This window comes from Leucoraja erinacea, chromosome 14 (assembly GCF_028641065.1).
Source record: "Leucoraja erinacea ecotype New England chromosome 14, Leri_hhj_1, whole genome shotgun sequence".
In the NCBI taxonomy this organism is placed as follows: domain Eukaryota; kingdom Metazoa; phylum Chordata; class Chondrichthyes; order Rajiformes; family Rajidae; genus Leucoraja; species Leucoraja erinaceus.
The window spans coordinates 241,795-262,291 of record NC_073390.1 but is presented as its reverse complement, the minus strand read 5'-3'; the positions used below and the strand labels follow the sequence as shown (position 1 = coordinate 262,291).

General features: G+C 47.5%; 1 protein-coding gene across 1 annotated transcript; it reads left to right on the top strand.

Annotated features, from left to right (window-relative positions):
* Positions 1 to 510: 510 nt before the first annotated feature.
* Positions 511 to 1,344, top strand: LOC129703778 (compound eye opsin BCRH2-like). The gene has a single exon (XM_055646487.1). The coding sequence runs from the start codon at positions 511 to 513 to the stop codon at positions 1,342 to 1,344; it is 834 nt and encodes a 277-aa protein (XP_055502462.1).
* Positions 1,345 to 20,497: the final 19,153 nt, after the last annotated feature.

Sequence of the window (20,497 nt, the reverse complement as noted above, 5' to 3'; positions counted from 1 at the left end):
GTAACCACAGCTTTGTAAACACTGTATTGGCGTTTGCACCAACCAACATTCACTTTCATTAATCTTGCAAAAACCTTACTGGTAAAGGTTACATTATTGCTAACTAAGTGTAATTTGAAGGAAATACCTCAATACCAGAATACATTGTTTTGCAAGTTGCAAGGATAGCTAACTAATCTACACTTACTGCTTACTGTTCCTGCAAAAAGCTCCCCTGCTATCACGTGATAATCCAGCCCCTTGCTCCACTCCCGGTACCACTTCCTTCAGTCTCGGATCTGGGGTTGAACAAGGGAGGTGAACATATGAGACCTTCCAAATATATCATCTTCAAAGATCACAAAACAAAGTATGACCATTGTGAATGTCAGCCTGAAATGCGCATTCTGAGAAACATGAACGATCTACTATTAATTTCGGTCATTATTTACAGTGGATTTGGTGGCGATTGTGATCCTGTCGCGGGGTAAATGCGGCCTCTCAACCTGCACCACTCGTTACCTGGTTGCCATGGCAACGGCGGATCTACTGACCATCATCATTGAGGTCATACTATGGCGGCTCAGTTATTATTATTTCTACGGGACGTTCCTGGACATGACCCAAATGTGCATTGTTATCCACGTGGCGGGCCGTGCAGCTACAGACTGTTCTGTCTGGTTTACCGTCTTTTTCACCTTTGATCGATTTGTCGCCATTTGCTGCCAGAAGATGAAAGCTAAATATTGCACGGGGAAAGCTGCAGCTGTGGTTCTCACAACAACTGGTATTCTGCTCTGTTGCAAAAATATCCCCTTGTACTTTATCTATGAAGCTGGCAAGGTGATTAACAATGTGGCCTGGGACTGTTTTCGGAAGCCGAGCGCTTATACTGATCCCGGCTGGGTGGGTTATGATTGGCTTGCTACTGTTCTAACACCGTTGCTTCCTTTCGTATTAATAATGCTGCTCAACACTTTGACGGTCAGGCATATTTTAGTAGCCAGTCGGGTCCGTAAGGGCCTGAGGATTCAGAGCAATGGGGACAAACGTAGTGACCCGGAGATGGAGAGCAGGAGAAGGTCTGCGATTCTACTCTTCACCATATCCGGTAGCTTCATCGTTCTGTGGTCGCTACTTGTTGCCGATTTCATTTATTACACATTTAGCGGGGCGGATCCCCGTAATTACACCGTTTCTGAATACATATTTCAACACGTCGGAGACATACTGATGGCAGTAAGTTGCTGCACAAACACGTTCATTTATGGGGTAACTCAGTCTAAGTTTAGAGAACAGCTCATGAACGCAGCGAGATACCCGCTCACCTCAATAATTCAAATGATTCATAATCGGAACAACTGACTACTCCAGAATACTCGGCCCTCCAAGTTCTGGGCGACCATCAGCCATACAATCCTTGCTAACCGTACGTATATCAACTCCATTCCCCCACATTCCCAGACAGTTGTGCTCCATCCAGCACCCGATCAGGATTCCGCCATTCGCCGCCTTTCCTGGGACAATGGGGGACAATCGAGCGACTCGTTTCCGTTTGAAATTGTAAAGATGTTAGCAGACAGAGAGAGCAGTTAACATCCGTGACACTACCTGTGATTAATGAAAAATTGGGATAACACAGAAGTAACAGTTTGAGAAATCTCGTGATCAGAATATTTATATGGGAGAATCTGGTGGGAACGGGGAGGTGGGAGAAGAGGGAGGAAAGTGAATCACGCCATCCCATCTCTCGTTGCACCTTAGACATTGATCTAGAGTACACTGATGGACAGCGGTTTACCATTCCATACAAGGGCGCGATTAAACCCAAGGAATGAAACCGGGCTGATATCACATGTAAGTCAGACAGCAGGAGTCCTCTGACGGGGATGACTGATCCTATTAGAACTTTACAGCAAGACGATATATTCTCCTTCCAAATGTCAAGCAATCAACTCAATTTACCTTTCACATCTAATCTGGTGGCATTCGAACTCAAGAATCGGGATTATTAGATGCGGCCCTGGATCGCTCGTCCTTATCTCTGCGTGGTTAGAACAGGGGGAGAGAGGGTGGCGGCAGAGAGAGAGGGGGCAGAGAGATTGAGGGGGCAGAGAGAGAGAGGGGGCAGAGAGAGCGAGGGGGCAGAGAAAGCGAGGGGGCAGTGAGAGCGAGGGGGCAGTGAGAGAGAGCGGGCGGTGAGAGAGAGGGGACAGAGAAAGGGAGGGGGCAGAGAGAAAGAGGGGGGTGGCAGAGAGATGAGTGATGAGAGTGAGAGAGAGGCAGAGAGAGAGAGAGGTGGCAGAGAGAGGGGGGCAGGGAGAGGGAGAGGGGCAGGGAGGGGTAGAGGGGCAGGGAGAGAGGGAGAGGGGGAGAGAGAAGACTCGACCCGACCCGAGGAGCTGAACCGAAGAGCTGACAGCTTTGCCGCTCCAGTTCAGGGCCCCACGTTTCTGCGTCTTTTGAATAACCGCGGGCCTTGGGGTGGGGAGGGGGGTAGTGACGTCATACGTCGTGCGTGGAAGAACGACGCGCGGAGCAGACCCATTGTGACGTCATCAGTGAAGGCAGTCATTTTAAATTCAAAGTTTTGTCATAATTTTAAATATTGTCAGTAATGTCGAGAAATAAAGCATGACATATTCAGATAAGTCGGTTTAGAACTCGATGGGGAAAATGTCAGCTGGATATATAAAAATGTTATCGTAGATGTAGTGTAGTGACCATAACATGGTCAGGATTAATCTACAATTGGAGAGTGAGAAGGGTAGATTGGAGGTGTCAGTGTTGCAGTTGAATAAAGGGGACTATGGGGCCATGAGGGAGGAGCTGGCCGAAGTTGATTGGAAAGATACACTAGCAGGGATGACAGTGGAACAATAATGGCAGGTGTTTCTAGTAATAATACAGAAGGTGCAGGATCAGTTCATTCCTAGGGGGAAGAAAGGTTCCAAGGGGAGAAAGGGACGACCATGGCTGACAAGGGACGTCAGGGACAGTATAAAAATTAAAGCAAAGAAGTACAACGTAGCAAAGATGAGTGGGAAGCAAGAGGATTGGGTAATGTTTAAAGAACAACAGAAGATAACCAAAAAGACAATACGGGAAGAAAAGATGAGGTACGACGGTAAGCTAGCCAAGGATATAAAGCAGGATAGTAAAAGCTTCTTTAGGTATGTGAAGAGGAAAAAATTAGTTAAGACCAAAGTTGGACCCTTGAAGACTGAAAAAGGTGAATTTATTATGGGGAACAAGGAAATGGCAGATGAGTTGAACAGGTACTTTGGATCTGTCTTCACCAAGGAGGACACAAACAATCTTCCTGATATATTAGTGGCCAGAGGATCTGGGGTGATGGAGGAACTGAAGGTCGGTGGAAGTGCTGTAAGGCGGCAGCCCTGCCTGCAGCGCGTTAGTTATTTCTACTTTTTAACGTTTTTTAGTGTGTCCTAATGTGTGTGTTTGGTATCTCTCTGTGTGTATTGTGTGGGTGGTGGTGTGGGGGGGTGAGGGGGAAACCGCTTTGGTCGCCTCCTCCATGGAGTGGGGACTTTTTCCATGTCGCCTACCATGTGGACTAACAGCGAGGATCGGTGCGGGCTTTCACGGAGGCGTGCCCGGGGCTTCAGCGGCGGGCGCAGTGTTGACTCTCGTCGCTGAGTGGGCGAGCCCTCGACGGGTGTCGCCAGAGGGGAGCACTCCGTTCGCTGGCCCACGGCAGCCTGAAACCGTGGTCTGCGGAGCTCCAGCTAGCGCTGCATCTGCCTGGGATCCCACGTTGGAGACCCCGGAGGTGAAGAAGCTCCGACCGCTGGCCCGCTACCTACTTCTACTGCCGGTGTGGCATGGACTTACCATCAGGAGGCGAGCTCCGACTGGCGGCCCTGCGGTCTGCGGTGCTTCTGGCTGCGGCACTGCAGAGACTTTAAATCTTCGAACGCTGGCCTGCGGCCTATAACAACCTGAAGCCCTGGTCTCCGGTGGGGAAGCGCAGATTACCTCTAGGGGCGCTGCACTGGCAGCAGCCTCTACCTACAGCCTGTCTGTTATTTCTGTCTTTTTTATTATTTTTAGTTAGTCTAAAGTCTTGTGTTGGGGGAAACTTTAACTTTTTTATGTGGGGGAGGGGGGCAGGGTAAGGGGGAAACCGTTTCTCAGTCTCTTCCTGGCGGGGACGCGACTATTTCTCCGAGTCGCGTCCTCGCCCCCCCCACCTCGCGGCCTACCAGCTGGATCGGAGCGGCCTTTCCTGCCGGGGACCGGGACCGGGAACCGGACCAGGGCTGCTACAGCAGCGGCGCAGCGTTGGAGTCACTGTGGAGCGGGCGATACCTACCTGGGTCGCCGTTGGAGCTCCAGAGCGCTGGGCTGTTGCTCCAACATCGTGGAGCTCTGGTGCGGAGAGCTTCCAACGCGGGCGGCGCTGACGGCCATCGTGGAGTCCTGGAGCGCCTTGCAGAGGGTCTCCAGCAGCAGTCTCCACCCGGCGCGGCCTACGGACTTTGGAAGCCGCCGACTCCGGTAGGAGGGGGCCGACTCTGTGTCCACGCCGCTGAGGACGTCCCGCAGCCCCGACGTCGGACTTTTAACACCCCGGCATGCGGTCCTGAACATCGGGCCGCCCGTAGCGGCAACTGCGGAGGGCTTGGGGAGGCCCTGACCACGGGGAACAGTGGAGGAAGAGACTGACTTTGGTGCCTTCCCACACAGTGGGAAACATTGATTCTGCTGTGTGGGGATGTTTTATGTTAAACCCTATAGTGTGTTGTGTCCTGTTGATTTTTATTGTATGGCTGTATGGTAATTCATTTCACTGTGCCATCAGGCACATGTGACAATTAAATCTATCTTGAATCTTGAATCTTGAATCTTGATTCAGGACTTACCTGGACTTTACCTTGTCTACTCATCAGGACGCCCTCAGTGGCGGCTGCAGAGCGTTGAGGCCCTGACCACAGGGGAAAATGGATAATGGAGGAGGACTGGCCAATTTCTGTGCCTTCCACCACAGTGATGAATGCTGTGGTGGATGTTTGTGTTACATTTTTATGGTGTTTTGTGTGTTCTTTTTTCATTGTATTGCTGCTGGCAAATTCATTTCCCTTGCACTTTATGTGCAAGTGACGAACAAAACTGATATTGATTGATATCCACATTAGACAGGAAATGATGTTGGATAGACTGATGGAACAAGGCTGATAAATCCCCAGGGCCTGATGGTCTGCATCCCAGGGTATTTAAGGAAGAGGCTCTAGAAATTGTGGATGCATTGGTGATCATTTTCTAATGTTCTATAAACTCAGGATCAGTTCCTGTGGATTGGAGGGTAGCTAATGTTATCCCACTTTTTAAGAAGGCGGGAGAGAGAAAACAGGGAATTATAGACCAGTTAGCCTGACATCAGTGGTGGGAAGATGCTGGAGTCAATTAGAAAAGATGAGATAGCAAACATTTGGATAGCAGTAACAGGATTGGTCTGAGTCAGCATGGATTTACGAAGGGGAAATCATACTTGACTAATCTTCTGGAATTATTTGAACATGTAACTAGGAATATGGACAAGGGAGAGCCAGTGGATGTAGTGTACCTGGACTTTCAGAAAGCATTTGATAAGGTCCCACATAGGAGATTAGTGGGCAAAATTAGGGCACATGGTATTGGGGGTAGAGTGCTGACATGGATAGAGAAGTGGTTGGCAGACAGGAAACAAAGAGTAGGGATTAACGGGTCCCTTTCAGAATGGCAGGCAGTGACTAGTGGAGTGCCGCAAGGCTCAGTGCTGGGACCGCAGCTATTTACAATATATATCCACGATTTGGATGAAGGGATTCAAAGTAACATTAGCACAATGGCACAGAGCTGGGTGGCAGTGTGAACTGTGAGGAGGTCATGTTTGACTAATCTTCTTGAATTTTCTGAAGAGGTTACAAGGGAAATTGATGAGGGTAAAGTGGTGGATGTTGTCTATATGGACTTCAGTAAGGCCTTTGACAAGGTTCCACATGGAAGGTTGGTTTAATTGTTGGGTATTAATGGTTGGGGTAGCAAGATGGATTCAACAGTGGACGAATGGGAGATGCCAGAGAGTAATGGTGGATGGATGTTTGTCAGGTTGGAGGCCGGTGACTAGTGGGGTGCCTCAGGGATCTGTGTTGGGTCCACTGTTGTTTGTCATATACATCAATGATCTGGATGATGGTGTGGTAAATTGGATTAGTAAGTATGCAGATGATACTAAGATAGGTGGTGTTGTGGATAATGAAGTCGATTTTCAAAGTCTACAGAGAGATTTAGGCCATTTGGAAGAGTGGGCTGAAAGATGGCAGATGGAGTTTAATGCTGATCAGTGTGACATGCTACATCTTGGCAGGACAAATGAAAATAGGACGTACATGGTAAATGGTTGCGAATTGAGGAATGCAGTTGAACAGAGGGATCTAGGAATAACTGTGCATAGTTCCCTGAAGGTGGAATCTCATGTAGATAGGGTGGTAAAGAAAGCTTTTGGTGTGCTGGCCTTTATAAATCAGAGCATTGAGTACAGAAGTTGGGATGTAAGTTGTGATGTAATTGTACAAGGCATTCGTGAGGCCAATTCTGGAGTATGGTGTACAATTTTGGTCGCCAAATTATAGGATAGATGTCAACAAAATATATAGAGTACAGAGGAGATTTACTAGAATGTTGTCTGGGTTTCAGCAACTAAGTTACAGAGAAAGGTTGAACAAGTTAGGTATTTATTCTCTGGAGCGCAGTAAGTTAAGGGGGGACTTGATAGACGTGGATAAGCTTTTTCCATTGAAAGTAGGGCAGATTCAAACAAGAGGACATGATTTGAGAATTAAGGGACAGATGTTTAGGGGTATCATGTGGGGGAACCTCTTTGCTCAGAGAGTGGTAGCTGTGTGGAATGAGTTTCGAGTGGAAATGGTGCAGGCTGGTTGATTTTATCATTTCAAAATAAATTAGATAGGTATATGTAGGTATGTTGCAAAACCTACCTGAATCGTCACTGAGAATCTGCCCCAGCCCGTGTGCGCGATTTTGGCGCTGTTTAGAGGGGGCGGGTTTAAAACGCGATTTTTACTAGGCTGCGGCATCAATATATAAAACTAGGGGGGGGGCTGCGGCATCACACTAACCTGGTGGGGAGAGGGGCGGGGTTAGAAGAGGGGAGGGAGGGGAGGGGAGAGGAGGAGGAGGATACGGGACAGATTTGGGAGAAAGAAAGGAGAGCGGGGTAGGGGGTGAGAGAGGGGGATGGGGAGAGAGATGTGGGGGAGGGGGGGGAAGAGGGAGGGAGGGGGAGAGGGGGTGGGGGGAGAGAAGGGAAAGAGTGGGGAGGGAGAGTGGAGGGGGGAGGGGGGGGAGAGAAGTGGAAGAGTGGGGAGGGAGGAGGAGGAGAGGGGTAGGGGGAGTGATGGAAGAGGGACAGAGGGATAGGGGAAGGGGGCGGGGAGAGAGGGATGGGGTGGGGTAGAGAGGGAAGGGAGTGGGGAGAGAGGGATGGGAGAGGGGTGTGGAGGAGAGGGGGAGAGAGGGAGAGGGGGAGGAGGGGGAGGGGGAGAGAAGTGGAAGAGTGGGGAGGGACAGAGGGGTAGAGGGATAGCGGGAGTGATGGAAGAGGGACGGGGGGGAGTGGTGGAAGAGGAACAGAGAGGTAGGAGGAAGGGGTGGGGGGGGAGAGAGGGGAAGGGAGGGGAAGAGAGAGGGGTGGCGGAGGGGAGAGGGGTGGGGTAAGAGGAGAGAAGTGGAAGAGTGGGGGAGGGAGGGGTAGGGGGAGTGGTGGAAGAGGGACAGAGGGGTAGGGGGAAGGGGGTGGGGGAAGAGAGGGAAGGGGGGGGTGGGGTAGAGTGGGAAGGGGGTGGGGGGGGGTGGGGGAGAGAGGGATGGGTGGGTGGGAGAGGGAGAGGGGTGAGGAGAGGGAAAGATAGAAACATAGAAATTAAGTGCAGGAGTAGGCCATTCGGCCCTTTGAGCCTGCACCACCATTCAATATGATCATGGCTGATCATCCAACTCAGTATCCTGTACCTGCCTTCTCTCCATACCCCCTGATCCCTTTATCCACAAGGACCACATCCAACATTGGCTTAAATATAGCCAATGGACTGGCCTCAACTACCTTCTGTGGCAGTGAATTCCAGAGATTCACTACTCTCTGTGTGAAAAATGTTTTTCTCATCTCGGTACTAAAAGATTTACCGCTTATCCTTAAACTGTGAGCCCTTGTCCTGGACTTCCCCAACATCTTGAACAATCTACCTGCATCTAGCCTTTCCACCCCTTAAGAATTTTGTAAGTTTCTATAAGAATCCCCCTCAATCTTCTAAAATCTAGTAAGTACAAGCCGAGTCTATCCAGTCTTTTTTCATATGAAAGTCCTGTCATCCCAGGAATCAGTCTGGTGAACCTTCTCTGTACTCCCTCTGTGGCAACAATGTCTTTGAGCATTGGACATTGTGACATCACACGATGGAATGTTCACCAAGTGTTTGTGCTCCTGCAAAGGCATATGTAAATGGATCCATTCCGATTGGACATCTGTGAGCATCAGGCATTGTGACATCACACGATGGAACGTTCACCAGGGGCTGGGGCTGCTTCTATGGGTGAGAAGCCAGTTTATTTTTGAAATATGGGTGGGGGGGGGGGGGGGGGGGGGGGGGGGGGGGGGGGAGAAAGGATTTGATTAAAAATGTGCACTTAAACACGACAAAATCTAATGAAGAGTGGATACTTAGAAAGAAAAGTGAAATCTCTACCGAAATGGAAAAGATGTCAGCGATTCTACGTCTGGGTTCGGAGTTGCAGGGAATCAAAGGAAGAAAGGCGGCCGGCAGCTGTCCATGTAAATGGATCCATTCCCATTGGACATCTGCAAGTATTGGGCATTGTGACATCACACGATGGAACGAATTAAAAGGCAGAAAGGCAGCCGGACGGACGGACGGCAGGTGGCAGCCACAGACTTTTATATATTAGATAGATATAGTGATATATAGTGATATATATATAGTGATATATATATAATATATATATATATATATATATATATATATATATATATATATATATATATATATATATATATATATATATATATATATATATATAGTGATATATATAAATATATATATTGATATAAATATAGTGATCTTGACCGCTTTTGGCTCGCTGCGGTGTGATTTTCGAGAGAATGCAGCCACCTACAGCCGTCATTGTTGGCCACCTCGCTCAGAGCCCCTCTTCGCCTTCTGGGACTGGAGGATTTTCCCCATCGATGAAAAATCAGAGAGATATTAATGATTAAAAAATAATCCCCATTCTCTCTGCCGCCCCCGCTGGCGGCAGGGGGTAGGGACTATAAAACCCGGAAGTGTAGTCCCTCACTCAGTCTCTGCCAGACCCAGGAAACGAGAGGATCACGGCTCTCTGAGCTGCAAATAACACTGAACATACTTCTACTCCATGGTGAGTCCCCTCGATGCGGCTGTCAGGTGGTTGCTGCCCAATTGTTTGCCTCGCCTTTTTAACAAGTTTGTGTTCACAAAATGAATTTTGGTTATCGGGTGGCTGCAGCCAAATAGTTTGCCTTGGCTTGGTTTTTAAAATCGTTGCAACAGTTGGCTGCCAGCCCAAGAATCCATTCGGCCATCAATGTCTATACTAGCCCTCTAGAAACCAGTACCTTCGGCCCGCAACACCCATACTAGCGCAACAGAAAGCCCCCCCCGTCGTCCCCCCCCCACTGGCGAGCAATATTGGAATTTGTCGAGAGGTGGAATATTGCGTTGGTGACCAGCCCTCCCGTGTGATGCTGGGACCCAACGGGTCCCACAGTCTAGTATATAGATATATATAAATATATATAGTGAAACACATACACACATACATATATATGTCATATATTATATATATGTACATACACACAGAGATTGAAAGAAAAAGATTACTAAATAAATTAGAGGAAATCTGCAGAAAGAAACTAGAGAAATATATATATATGTGTGTGTATACATCTATATCACATTTTTACATGAATTGGGCATCAAAACTAAAACAGAGCCAATCTTCAATTTGGCAACACACTGTCTCATCGGCCATCTATGTCACTCAGATCCACAAGGTAATGTACCTTTTAGATCACATGCGGTGTCCACTCAGATGGATGCAGTAGTCTACTACATGATCAGGTGAATGAAGTCGAAATGATGTTTGCAATTTTATTGTTCCATGTGGTATTCATCAACATAGAAAGGAATAAGAAATATGTGCACTTACTGTGCCAACCAGGTCTTTGGTAGACACCACGCGACAACCGTTACACAAAATGTATTTGTGTATTCTGTTGCCATTTTCAGAAACTTGTCATCAATGTGCTATCTTTTCTTATATTTGTTGTTGATACTATGTTAGTTATTAACCCAATAAAGTGCTTGTCAAGGAATTTGAAATTTGACCCCATATGTCATTTCTTTGTGTGCAGCTTTGTAAATATCTATATTACTAAATGTCTGATCTTGACCGCTTTTGGCTCGCTGTGGCATGATTTCTGAGAAAATGCCGCGACCTATGGCCGTAATTTTTTTGCCACCTTGCTCAGAGCCCCCCTCCGTCTTCCGGCACTGCTAATGGTTGTTTGGATTGAAGTAAAAATGCACTGCTAATGGTTGTTAGTGTTTAAAAAATGTTGTGAATCTCTCTCCTGTCAATCACACCCAGAAGGCCACACCTTTTCCGGTGGAAAGGGGAGGGATTATAAAACCCGGAAATGTGGGTGTGGCTCAGCCTATGTATGATGGGGGAGGGAGAGGTCACAACTCTGAGCTGTGAATCAACTGAACACACTGAATGTCTACTGAACTGTGTGGTGTTTTGTGTGGTTTTATGGTAGTTTTGCCTTGCTTGAAATGGTATGAAACTGCATTTGAATATGGTGGCCTTGCACCCTGCATGAAATGGTATGAAACTGCATTTGGATATGGTGTTTTTGGACCCAGCATGAAATGGTATGAAACTGCATTTGAATTTGGTGGCCTTGCACCCTCCTTGAATGATATGAAACTGCACTTGAATTTGTTGGCCTTGCGCCCTGCTCGAAGAGGTAAGAAACTGCACTTGAATTTGATGGCCTTGCACCCTGCTTGAAATGGTAGGAAAATGGATTTGAATTTGGTGGCCTTGCACTCTGCTTGAAATGGAATTTCAAGGAATAGCTGTGAGTCAACTACCAGCCCACTAGCCGTGAGTGAGCTGCGAGCACATCAGGCTTGAGGGACTGAGCTGCCACCCCAAGAATCAATTTGGCCCACAATGTCCATACTAACCCTCTGGACACCAGTAGTCCCTGCAGCTAACAACACCCATACCAGCGCTCCATAAAGCCCCCCCCACCACTAGCCACCAATATTGAAATTGGTGGAGAGGAAGGAATATTGCGTTGGGGGAACAGCCCTCCCGTGTGAACATGGGACCCAACGGGTCCCACTTAGTCTAGTAATATATAAATATATATGCATGTATTTATATATATATTCATATATATGCATATATTTATGTGTATACTCTATCTATATACTTTTTAAACTGTGCGTGTGTGTGTGGGTATATGTTATTTTGATTTTGCCTTTGATTCATTACTCCGCGAAAACCAGACGCAAAAACGCCGAGATTTTTACCATTTCACTAGCGATTTTACTTTTACATTCGCTGATCCACTCCTCATTAAATGTAGTCATTTTTCTGTACACAATAAAATCCCCCCCCCCCCCCCCCCCACTAATTTTTGCACCTCCCGCTGGCCACCTTCTCATCGCGTGCCTCGCGCGCCCATAACGGCTGCTGCCAAAGATCTTCGCTATAAGATCTTTGGCTGCTGCCGCCCGGCGCTCCTCCACTCCACTCCCCCCCCCCCCCCCCCCCCCCCTCCTCGGCCCGGCTCTGTCACGCTGGCGGAAGCCAAAGATCGGCTGGTACCCCCGCTGCTTTTCGCCATCCTCGCTGGCGGCCCGCAGGCTCACTCGGCATCACGCCGGCCCGCCACTCCATCCTCCCCCCACCCTTCCCTGTACTCGGGGTCTGAAGCACCGAGGATGCGAGGCCATGAAGCTGAGGCTCACTCTGAGGCTGACGACTGCTGGGCGGCCCTACCCCTCTCCTCCCTCCCTTCTTAATATAATATCAATGGGGGTGGTTAGTGTGTGTGTGTGAAGGGTGGTTAGTGTGTGTGTGTGTGAGGTTGGTTATTGTGTGTGTGTGTGAGGTTGGTTATTGTGTGTGTGTGAGAGGTTGGTTACTGTGTGTGTGTGTGTGTGAGGTTGGTTACTGTGTGTGTGTGTGTGTGTGTGTGTGTGTGTGAGGTTGGTTACTGTGTGTGTGTGTGTGAGGTTGGTTGTGTGTGTGTGTGAGGTTGGTTATTGTGTGTGTGTGTGTGAGGTTGGTTATTGTGTGTGTGTGTGTGTGTGAGAGAGGTTGGTTAGTCTGTGTGTGACGCCTCGGGCTGCCCCCTCCCCTTGCAACGGCTGTTTCGGGAACACGCCCAACGGGTGTGCACTTGATCTAGTTATATATATAATTGCCTTGATGGTTTATGTACATCTTCTGACAAATAAGATGGAGAGTAATAGTGATACTTTAAATCAAAGTTGCTTCTGATCAATGAGAGGGACATTTATTTACCTCTAACCTGCCTCACACACAGACACACACAAACACACATTCATATCAATATATATATGTTAAATTTAATTTTGTGCAAAGTGTGTAGGTATGTTACAAAACTTACCTTCAGCAGCGCTGCAGTTCTGCCACTGGCCGTGTCCGCGACTTTGGCGCCTTTGAGGGGGGGTTAAAATGCGGTATTTCTCCTACCTGTCCTGGATATATTTTCTCGGAGTGCAAGCTTTTGCTGAAGAATTGTTCCGACGGCTGTTCTGTGATTTTTTTTTTTAAATCGCCCGATCTGTTCAGCGCTGGATTTAACGCTTGAATTTAAAAATCAGTTTCTAAAGCTGACAACGGGGACGGATTTCACGTACGGGACAGGTAAAGGATAACCGTTTATTTTATGTATAAAAGTGCTTCTTAAGATGTCTTTAATCCATATTTTACGTTGCGAAATGGTGATTTAGGACCCATACGAACCGGCGGTATTTCTCCTGCCAATATGGGGTTTAAATTCACCACGCCCGCAACGTTCCAAACGATCACGTTCCTCAAAAACCCACTCATTAGATTATTTAAATGGCCATTAATTTGCAACACTAAATTCCTTCCATTTGGCCTATAAATCCATGACAATGAGATTTAGAAATCATGTTATATTGTGAATTCTTGTGTGAATGTTATTTGGACACTTAGGCTATTTAAAAAAAATGTTAATCTTTTCTTAAGAAATGGATAGATGTTTAGATCTAGTAATTGAATTTTGTAATTAGCTACAATTGGGTAACTAACTCATTATATGAGTAATGAGGAAGGGTTAGTTAGTAGTCTTGTTTTGAGTGACCATAATATGGTTGAGTTCTTCATTAGGATGGAGAGTGACGTAATTAATTCAGAAACAAGGGTTCTGAACTTAATGAAAGGTAACTTTGAGGGTATGAGGCAAGAATTGGCCAAGATAGACTGGCAATTGATACTTAAAGGGTTGACGGTGGATATGCAATGGAAGGCATTTAAAGGCTGCATGGATGAACTACAACAATTGTTCATCCCAGTTTGGCAAAAGAATAAATCAGGGCAGGTAGTGCATCCATGGATAACAAGGGAAATCAGGGATAGTATCAAAACAAAAGATGAAGCATACAAGTTAGCCAGAAAAAGCAGCCTACCAGAGGACTGGGAGAAATGTGTGAAGAGAAATAGATTAGCAAACGTAGGTCCCTTGCAGTCAGAAACAGGTGAATTGATCATGGGGAACAAGGACATGGCAGACCAATTGAATAACTACTTTGGTTCTGTCTTCACTAAGGAAGACATAAATAATCTGCCGGAAATAGCAGGGGGCCGGGGGTCAAATGAGATGGAGGAGCTTAGTGAAATCCAGGTTAGCCGGGAAGAGCCGGGAAGAAGGATTAAAGACCCTCGGGCCAGATAGGCTGCATCCCAGAGTACTTAAGGAAGTAGCCCCAGAAATAGTGGATGCATTAGTAATAATTTTTCAAAACTCTTTAGATTCTGGAGTAGTTCCTGAGGATTGAAGTGTACCTAATGTAACCCCATTTTTAAAAAAGGGAGGGAGGGAGAAAACGGGGAATTACAGACCAGTTAGTCTAACATTGGTAGTGGGGAAAATGCTAGATTCAGTTATTAAAGATGGGATAGCAGCACATTTGGAAAGTGGTGAAATCATTGGACAAAGCCAGCATGGATTTATGAAAGGTAAATCATGTCTGACGAATCTTAGAGAATTTTTTGAGGATGTAACTAGTAGAGTGGATAAGGGAGAACCAGTGGATGTGTTATATCTGGACGTTCAGAAGGCTTTCGACAAGGTCCCAAATAAGAGATTAGTATACAAACTGTGAGGTTATCCACTTTGGTGGCAAAAACAGGAAAGTAGACTATTATCTGAATGGTGGCCGATTAGGAAAAGGGGAGATGCAACGAGACCTGGGTGTCATGGTACACCAGTCATTGAAAGTAGGCATGCAGGCGCAGCAGGCAGTGAAGAAAGCGAATGGTAAGTTAGCATTCATAGCAAAATGATATTTAAGTATAGGAGCAGGGAGGTTCTACTGCAGTTGTTCAGGGTCTTGGTGAGAACACACCTGGAGTATAGCGTACAGTTTTGGTCTCCTAATCTGAAGAAATACATTCTTGCCATAGAGGGAGTACAGAGAAGGTTCACCAGACTGATTCTTGCAGTCAGAAACTGATTCCTGGGATGTCAGGACTGTCTTATGAAGAAAGACTGGATAGACTTGGTTTATACTCTCTAGAATTTAGAAGATTGAGAGGGGATCTTATAGAAACTTACAAAATTCTTAAGGGGTTGGACAGGCTAGATGCAGGAAGATTGTTCCCGATGTTAGGGAAGTCCAGGACAAGGGGTCACAGCTTAAGGATAAAGGGGAAATCCTTTAAAACCGAGATGAGAAGAACTTTTTTCACGCAGAGAGTGGTGAATCTCTGGAACTCTCTGCCACAGAGGGTAGTTGAGGCCAGTTCATTGGCTATATTTAAGAGGGAGTTAGATGTGGCCCTTGTGGCTAAGGGGATCAGGGGGTATGGAGAGAAGGCAGGTACGGGATACTGAGTTGGATGATCAGCCATGATCATATTGAATGGCGGTGCAGGCTCGAAGGGCCGAATGGCCTACTCCTGCACCTAATTTCTATGTTCTATGTTTCTATGATTCCTGGAATGTCAGGACTTTCGTATGAAGAAAGACTGGTTAGATTTGGTTTGTACTCGCTAGAATTTAGAAGTTTTAGGGGGGATCTTATAGAAACTTACAACATTCTTAAGGGGTTGGAGGAAAATTGTTGCAGGAAAATTGATGCAGGAAAATTGTTCCCGATGTTGGGGAAGTCCAGAACAAGGGGTCACAGTTTAAGGATAAAGGGGAAATCTTTTAGGACCAAGATGAGACAAACATTTGTTCACCCAGAGAGTGGTGAATCTCTGGAACTCTCTGCCACAGAGGGTAGTTGAGGCCACTTCATTGGCTATATTTAAGAGGGAGTTAGATGTGGCCCTTGTGGCTAAGGGGATCAGGGGGTATGGAGAGAAGGCAGGTACGGGATACTGAGTTGGATGATCAGCCATGATCATATTGAATGGCGGTGCAGGCTCGAAGGGCCGAATGGCCTACTCCTGCACCTAATTTCTATGTTTCTACAAGCAGAACCAGCCCATGGTGAATGTTCCATCGTGTGATGTCACAATGCCCAATGTTCACATATGTCCAATCGGAATGAATTCATTTACATATGCCGTTGCGGGAGCCCTGCCCATGGTGAACGTTCCATCGTGTGATGTCACAATGCCCAATGCTCAAATACATTGTTGCCATAGAGAACGCTCAGTGATTATTCAAATTCTTCACTAACTGTCATTCTGGTTTTGCTTGTGAAGTGAAAAGCCCTGAATTGCATTTGTCTGATGCAGGAAGATTGTTCCAGATGTTGGGGAAGTCCAGGACACGCGGGACACAGTTTAAGGATAAAGGGGAAATCCTTTAGTACTGAGATGATGGAAACATTTTTCACACACATAGTGGTGAGTCTCTGGAACTCTCTGCCACAGAAGGTAGTTGAGGCCAGTTCATTGGCTATATTTAAGAGGGAGTTAGATGTGGCCCTTGTGGCTAAAGGGATCAGGGGGTATGGAGAGAAGGCAGGTACGGGATACTGAGCTGGATGATTAGAGTAAAGAGTGCAAAGAGTAGGAGTAAACGGGTCCATTTCACAATGGCAGGCAGTGACTAGTGGGGTACCGCAAGGCTCAGTGCTGGGACCCCAGCTATTTACAATATATATTAATGATCTGGATGAGGGAATTGAAGGCAATATCTCCAAGTTTGCAGATGACACTAAGCTGGGGGGCAGTGTTAGCTGTGAGGAGGATGCTAGGAGACTGGAAGGTGACTTGGATAGGCTGGGTGAGTGGGCAAATGTTTGGCAGATGCAGTATAATGTGGATAAATGTGAGGTTATCCATTTTGTTGGCAAAAACGGGATAGCAGACTATTATCTAAATGGTGGCCGATTGGGAAAGGGGGAGATGCAGCGAGACCTGGGTGTCATGGTACACCAGTCATTGAAAGTAGGCATGCAGGTGCAGCAGGCAGTAAAGAAAGCGAATGGTATGTTAGCTTTCATAGCAAAAGGATTTGAGTATAGGAGCAGGGAGGTTCAACTGCAGTTGTACGGGGTCTTGGTGAGACCACACCTGGAGTATTGTGTACAGTTTTGGTCTCCAAATCTGAGGAAGGACATTATTGCCATGGAGGGAGTGCAGAGACGGTTCACCAGACTGATTCCTGGGATGTCAGGACTGTCTTATGAAGAAAGACTGGATAGACTTGGTTTATACTCTCTAGAATTTAGGAGACTGAGAGGGGATCTTATAGAAACTTACAAAATTCTTAAGGGGTTGGACAGGCTAGATGCAGGAAGATTGTTCCCGATGTTAGGGAAGTCCAGGACAAGGGGTCACAGCTTAAGGATAAGGGGGAAATCCTTTAAAATCGAGTTGAGAAGAACTTTTTTCACACAGAGAGTGGTGAATCTCTGGAACTCTCTGCCACAGAGGGTAATTGAGGCCAGTTCATTGGCTATATTTAAGAGGGAGTTAGATGTGGCCCTTGTGGCTAAGGGGATCAGGGGGTATGGAGAGAAGGCAGGTACAGGATACTGAGTTGGATGGTGAACGGTGATGCAGGCTCGAAGGGCCGAATGGCCTACTCCTGCTCTTAATTTCTATGTTTCTCTGTTTCCCTCTCCTCACCCCTCTCCTTCTGCCACCCATCTCTCTCTCTCCCCCACCCCCCTTCCCTCTCTACCCCACCCCCTTCTACCCCACCACTCTGTCCCTCTTCCACCAGTCTCTCTACCCCTTCCGCCCCACTCTCCCACTTCTCTCCTCTTACATGGTAAATGGTAGGGAATTACATGGTAAATGGTAGGGAATTACATGGTAAATGGTAGGGAATTACATGGTAAATGGTAGGGAATTGAAGAATGTAGGTGAACAGAGGGATCTGGGAATAACTGTGCACAGTTCCCTGAAAGTGGAATCTCATGTAGATAGGGTGGTAAAGAAAGCTTTTGGTGCGCTGGCCTTTATAAATCAGAGCATTGAGTATAGAAGTTGGGATGTAATGTTAAAATTGTACAAGGCATTGGTGAGGCCAATTCTGGAGTATGGTGTACAATTTTGGTCGCCTAATTATAGGAAGGATGTCAACAAAATAGAGAGAGTACAGAGGAGATTTACTAGAATGTTGCCTGGGTTTCAGCAACTAAGTTACAGAGAAAGGTTGAACAAGTTAGGGCTTTATTCTTTGGAGCGCAGAAGGTTAAGGGGGGACTTGATAGAGGTTTTTAAATTGATGAGAGGGATAGACAGCGTTGACGTGGAAAAGCTTTTCCCACTGAGAGTAGGGAAGATTCAAACAAGGGGACATAACGAGAATTAAGGGACAGAAGTTTAAGGGTAACATGAGGGGGAACTTCTTTACTCAGAGAGTGGTGGCTGTGTGGAATGAGCTTCCAGTGAAGGTGGTGGAGGCAGGTTCGTTTTTATCATTTAAAAATAAATTGGATAGTTATATGGATGGGAAGGGAATGGAGGGTTATGGTCTGAGCGCAGGTATATGGGACTAGGGGAGATTATGGGTTCGGCACGGACTAGAAGGGTAGAGATGGCCTGTTTCCGTGCTGTAATTGTCATGTGGTTATATTGTTAAGGTTCACCAGACTGATTCCTGGGATGTCAGGACTTTCATATGAAGAAAGACTGGATAGACTTGGCTTGTACTCGCTAGATTTTAGAAGATTGAGGGAGGATCTTATAGAAACTCCTGATTGCATTTTGTCGTATTTATGTACACATTTTTAATCAAATCCTTCTCCCCCCCACCTCCCAATATTTCAAAAAAAAAACTGGCATCTCACCCATAGAATCAGCTCCAGTCCCTGGTGAACGTTCCATCGTGTGATGTCACAATGCCCAATGTTCACATATGTCCAATCGGAATGGAATCATTTACATATGCCTTTGCAGGAGCACCAGCACCCGCTGAACGTTCCATCGTGTGATGTCACAATGTCCAATGGTCAAAGACATTCTTGCCATAGAGGGAGTACAGAGAAGGTTCACCAGACTTATTCCTGGGATTTCAGGACTTTCATATGAAGAAAGACAAGATAGACTCGGCTTGTACTCGCTAGAATTTAGAAGATTGAGGGCAGATCTTATAGAAACGTACAAAATTCTTAAGGGGTTGGACAGGCTAGATGCAGGAAGATTGTTCCAGATGTTGGGGAAGTCCAGAACAAGGGGTCACAGTTTAAAGATAAGGTGGAAATCCTTTAGGACAGAGATGAGAAAAACATGTTTCACACAGAGAGTGGTGAATCTCTGGAATTCTCCGCCACAGAAGGTAGTTGAGGCCAGTTCATTGGCTAGATTTAAGAGGAAGTTAGATGTGGCCCTTGTGGCTAAAGGGATCAGGGGGTATGGAGAGAAGGCAGGTACAGGTTACTGAGTTGGATGTTCAGCCATGATCATATTGAATGGTGGTGCAGGCTCAAAGGGCTGAATGGCCTACTACTGCACTTAATTTCTATGTTTCCCTCTCCTCACCCCTCTCCCTCTCCCTCTCCCACCCATCCAACTCTATACCCACCCCCCTTCCCCTCTCTACCCCAACCCCCTCCCCTCTCTCTCTCCACCCACCCCCTTCCTCCTACCCCCCTCTGTCCCTCTTCCATCACTCCCCCTACTACCCCCTCTCCTCCTCCCTCCGCACTCTTCCCTGTCTCCCCCTTCCCCCTCCACTCTCCTCCTCTCCCTCCCCACTCTTTCCCCTCTCTCCACCCACCCCTCTCCCACTCCCTCCCTCCTCACCTCCCTCCACCTCCCCCCCCCTCCCCCACATCTCCCTCCCCATCCCCTCTCTCTCACCCCCTACCCCCCGCTCTCCTTTCCCTCGCAAATCTGTCCCGTTTTTTCCCTCCTCCTCCTCCCTCCCCTCCCTCCCCTCTTCTCACCCCCCCCCCCCCCCCCCCTCCCCCCCCCCCACCTGTGAGTTTGGGCGGTGGTTAATATGAGTGCTCCCCCACCCCCCCGCAAACGCTGTTGGGGAAACAGACCCGACGGGTCTGCACTTGGTCTAGTTATATATTAAAAGTCTGTGGCTGCCGCCATCCGTCTGCCGCCCGGCTGCCTTTCTGCCTTTAGATTCGTTCCCATCGTGTGATGTCACAATGCCCAATGCTCGCAGATGTCCAATCGGGATGGATGCATTTACATATGCCTTTGCACCAGCCCCAGCCCCAGCCCCTGGTGACCGTGTCATCGCGTGATGTAACAATGCCCAATGCCCAAAGACATTCTTGCCATAGAGGGAGTACAGAGAAGGTTCACCAGATTGATTCCTGGGATGTCAGGACTTTCATATGAAGAAAGACTGGATAGACTCGGCTTGTACTCGCTAGAATTTAGAAGATTGAGGGGTGATCTTATAGAATCTTATGTTTCTATGTTTCCCTCTCCTCACCCCTCTCCCACCCATCCCTCTCTCCCCCACCCCACTTCACTCTCTACCCCAACCCCTTCCCTCTCCCCCCGCCCCCTTCCCCTATCCCTCTGTCCCTCTTCCACCACTCCCTCTGCCCCTCCCACCCCACTCTTCCACTTCTCTCCCCTTCCCCCTCCACTCTCCCTCTCCACTCTTTCCCTCTCCCCTCTCCCCCCCCTCCCCCCCCCCCTCCCCCCCTCCCCCCCCCTCCCTCCCTCCTCCCCTCCCCCCCCATCTCTCTCCCCATCCCCCATCTCTCTCACC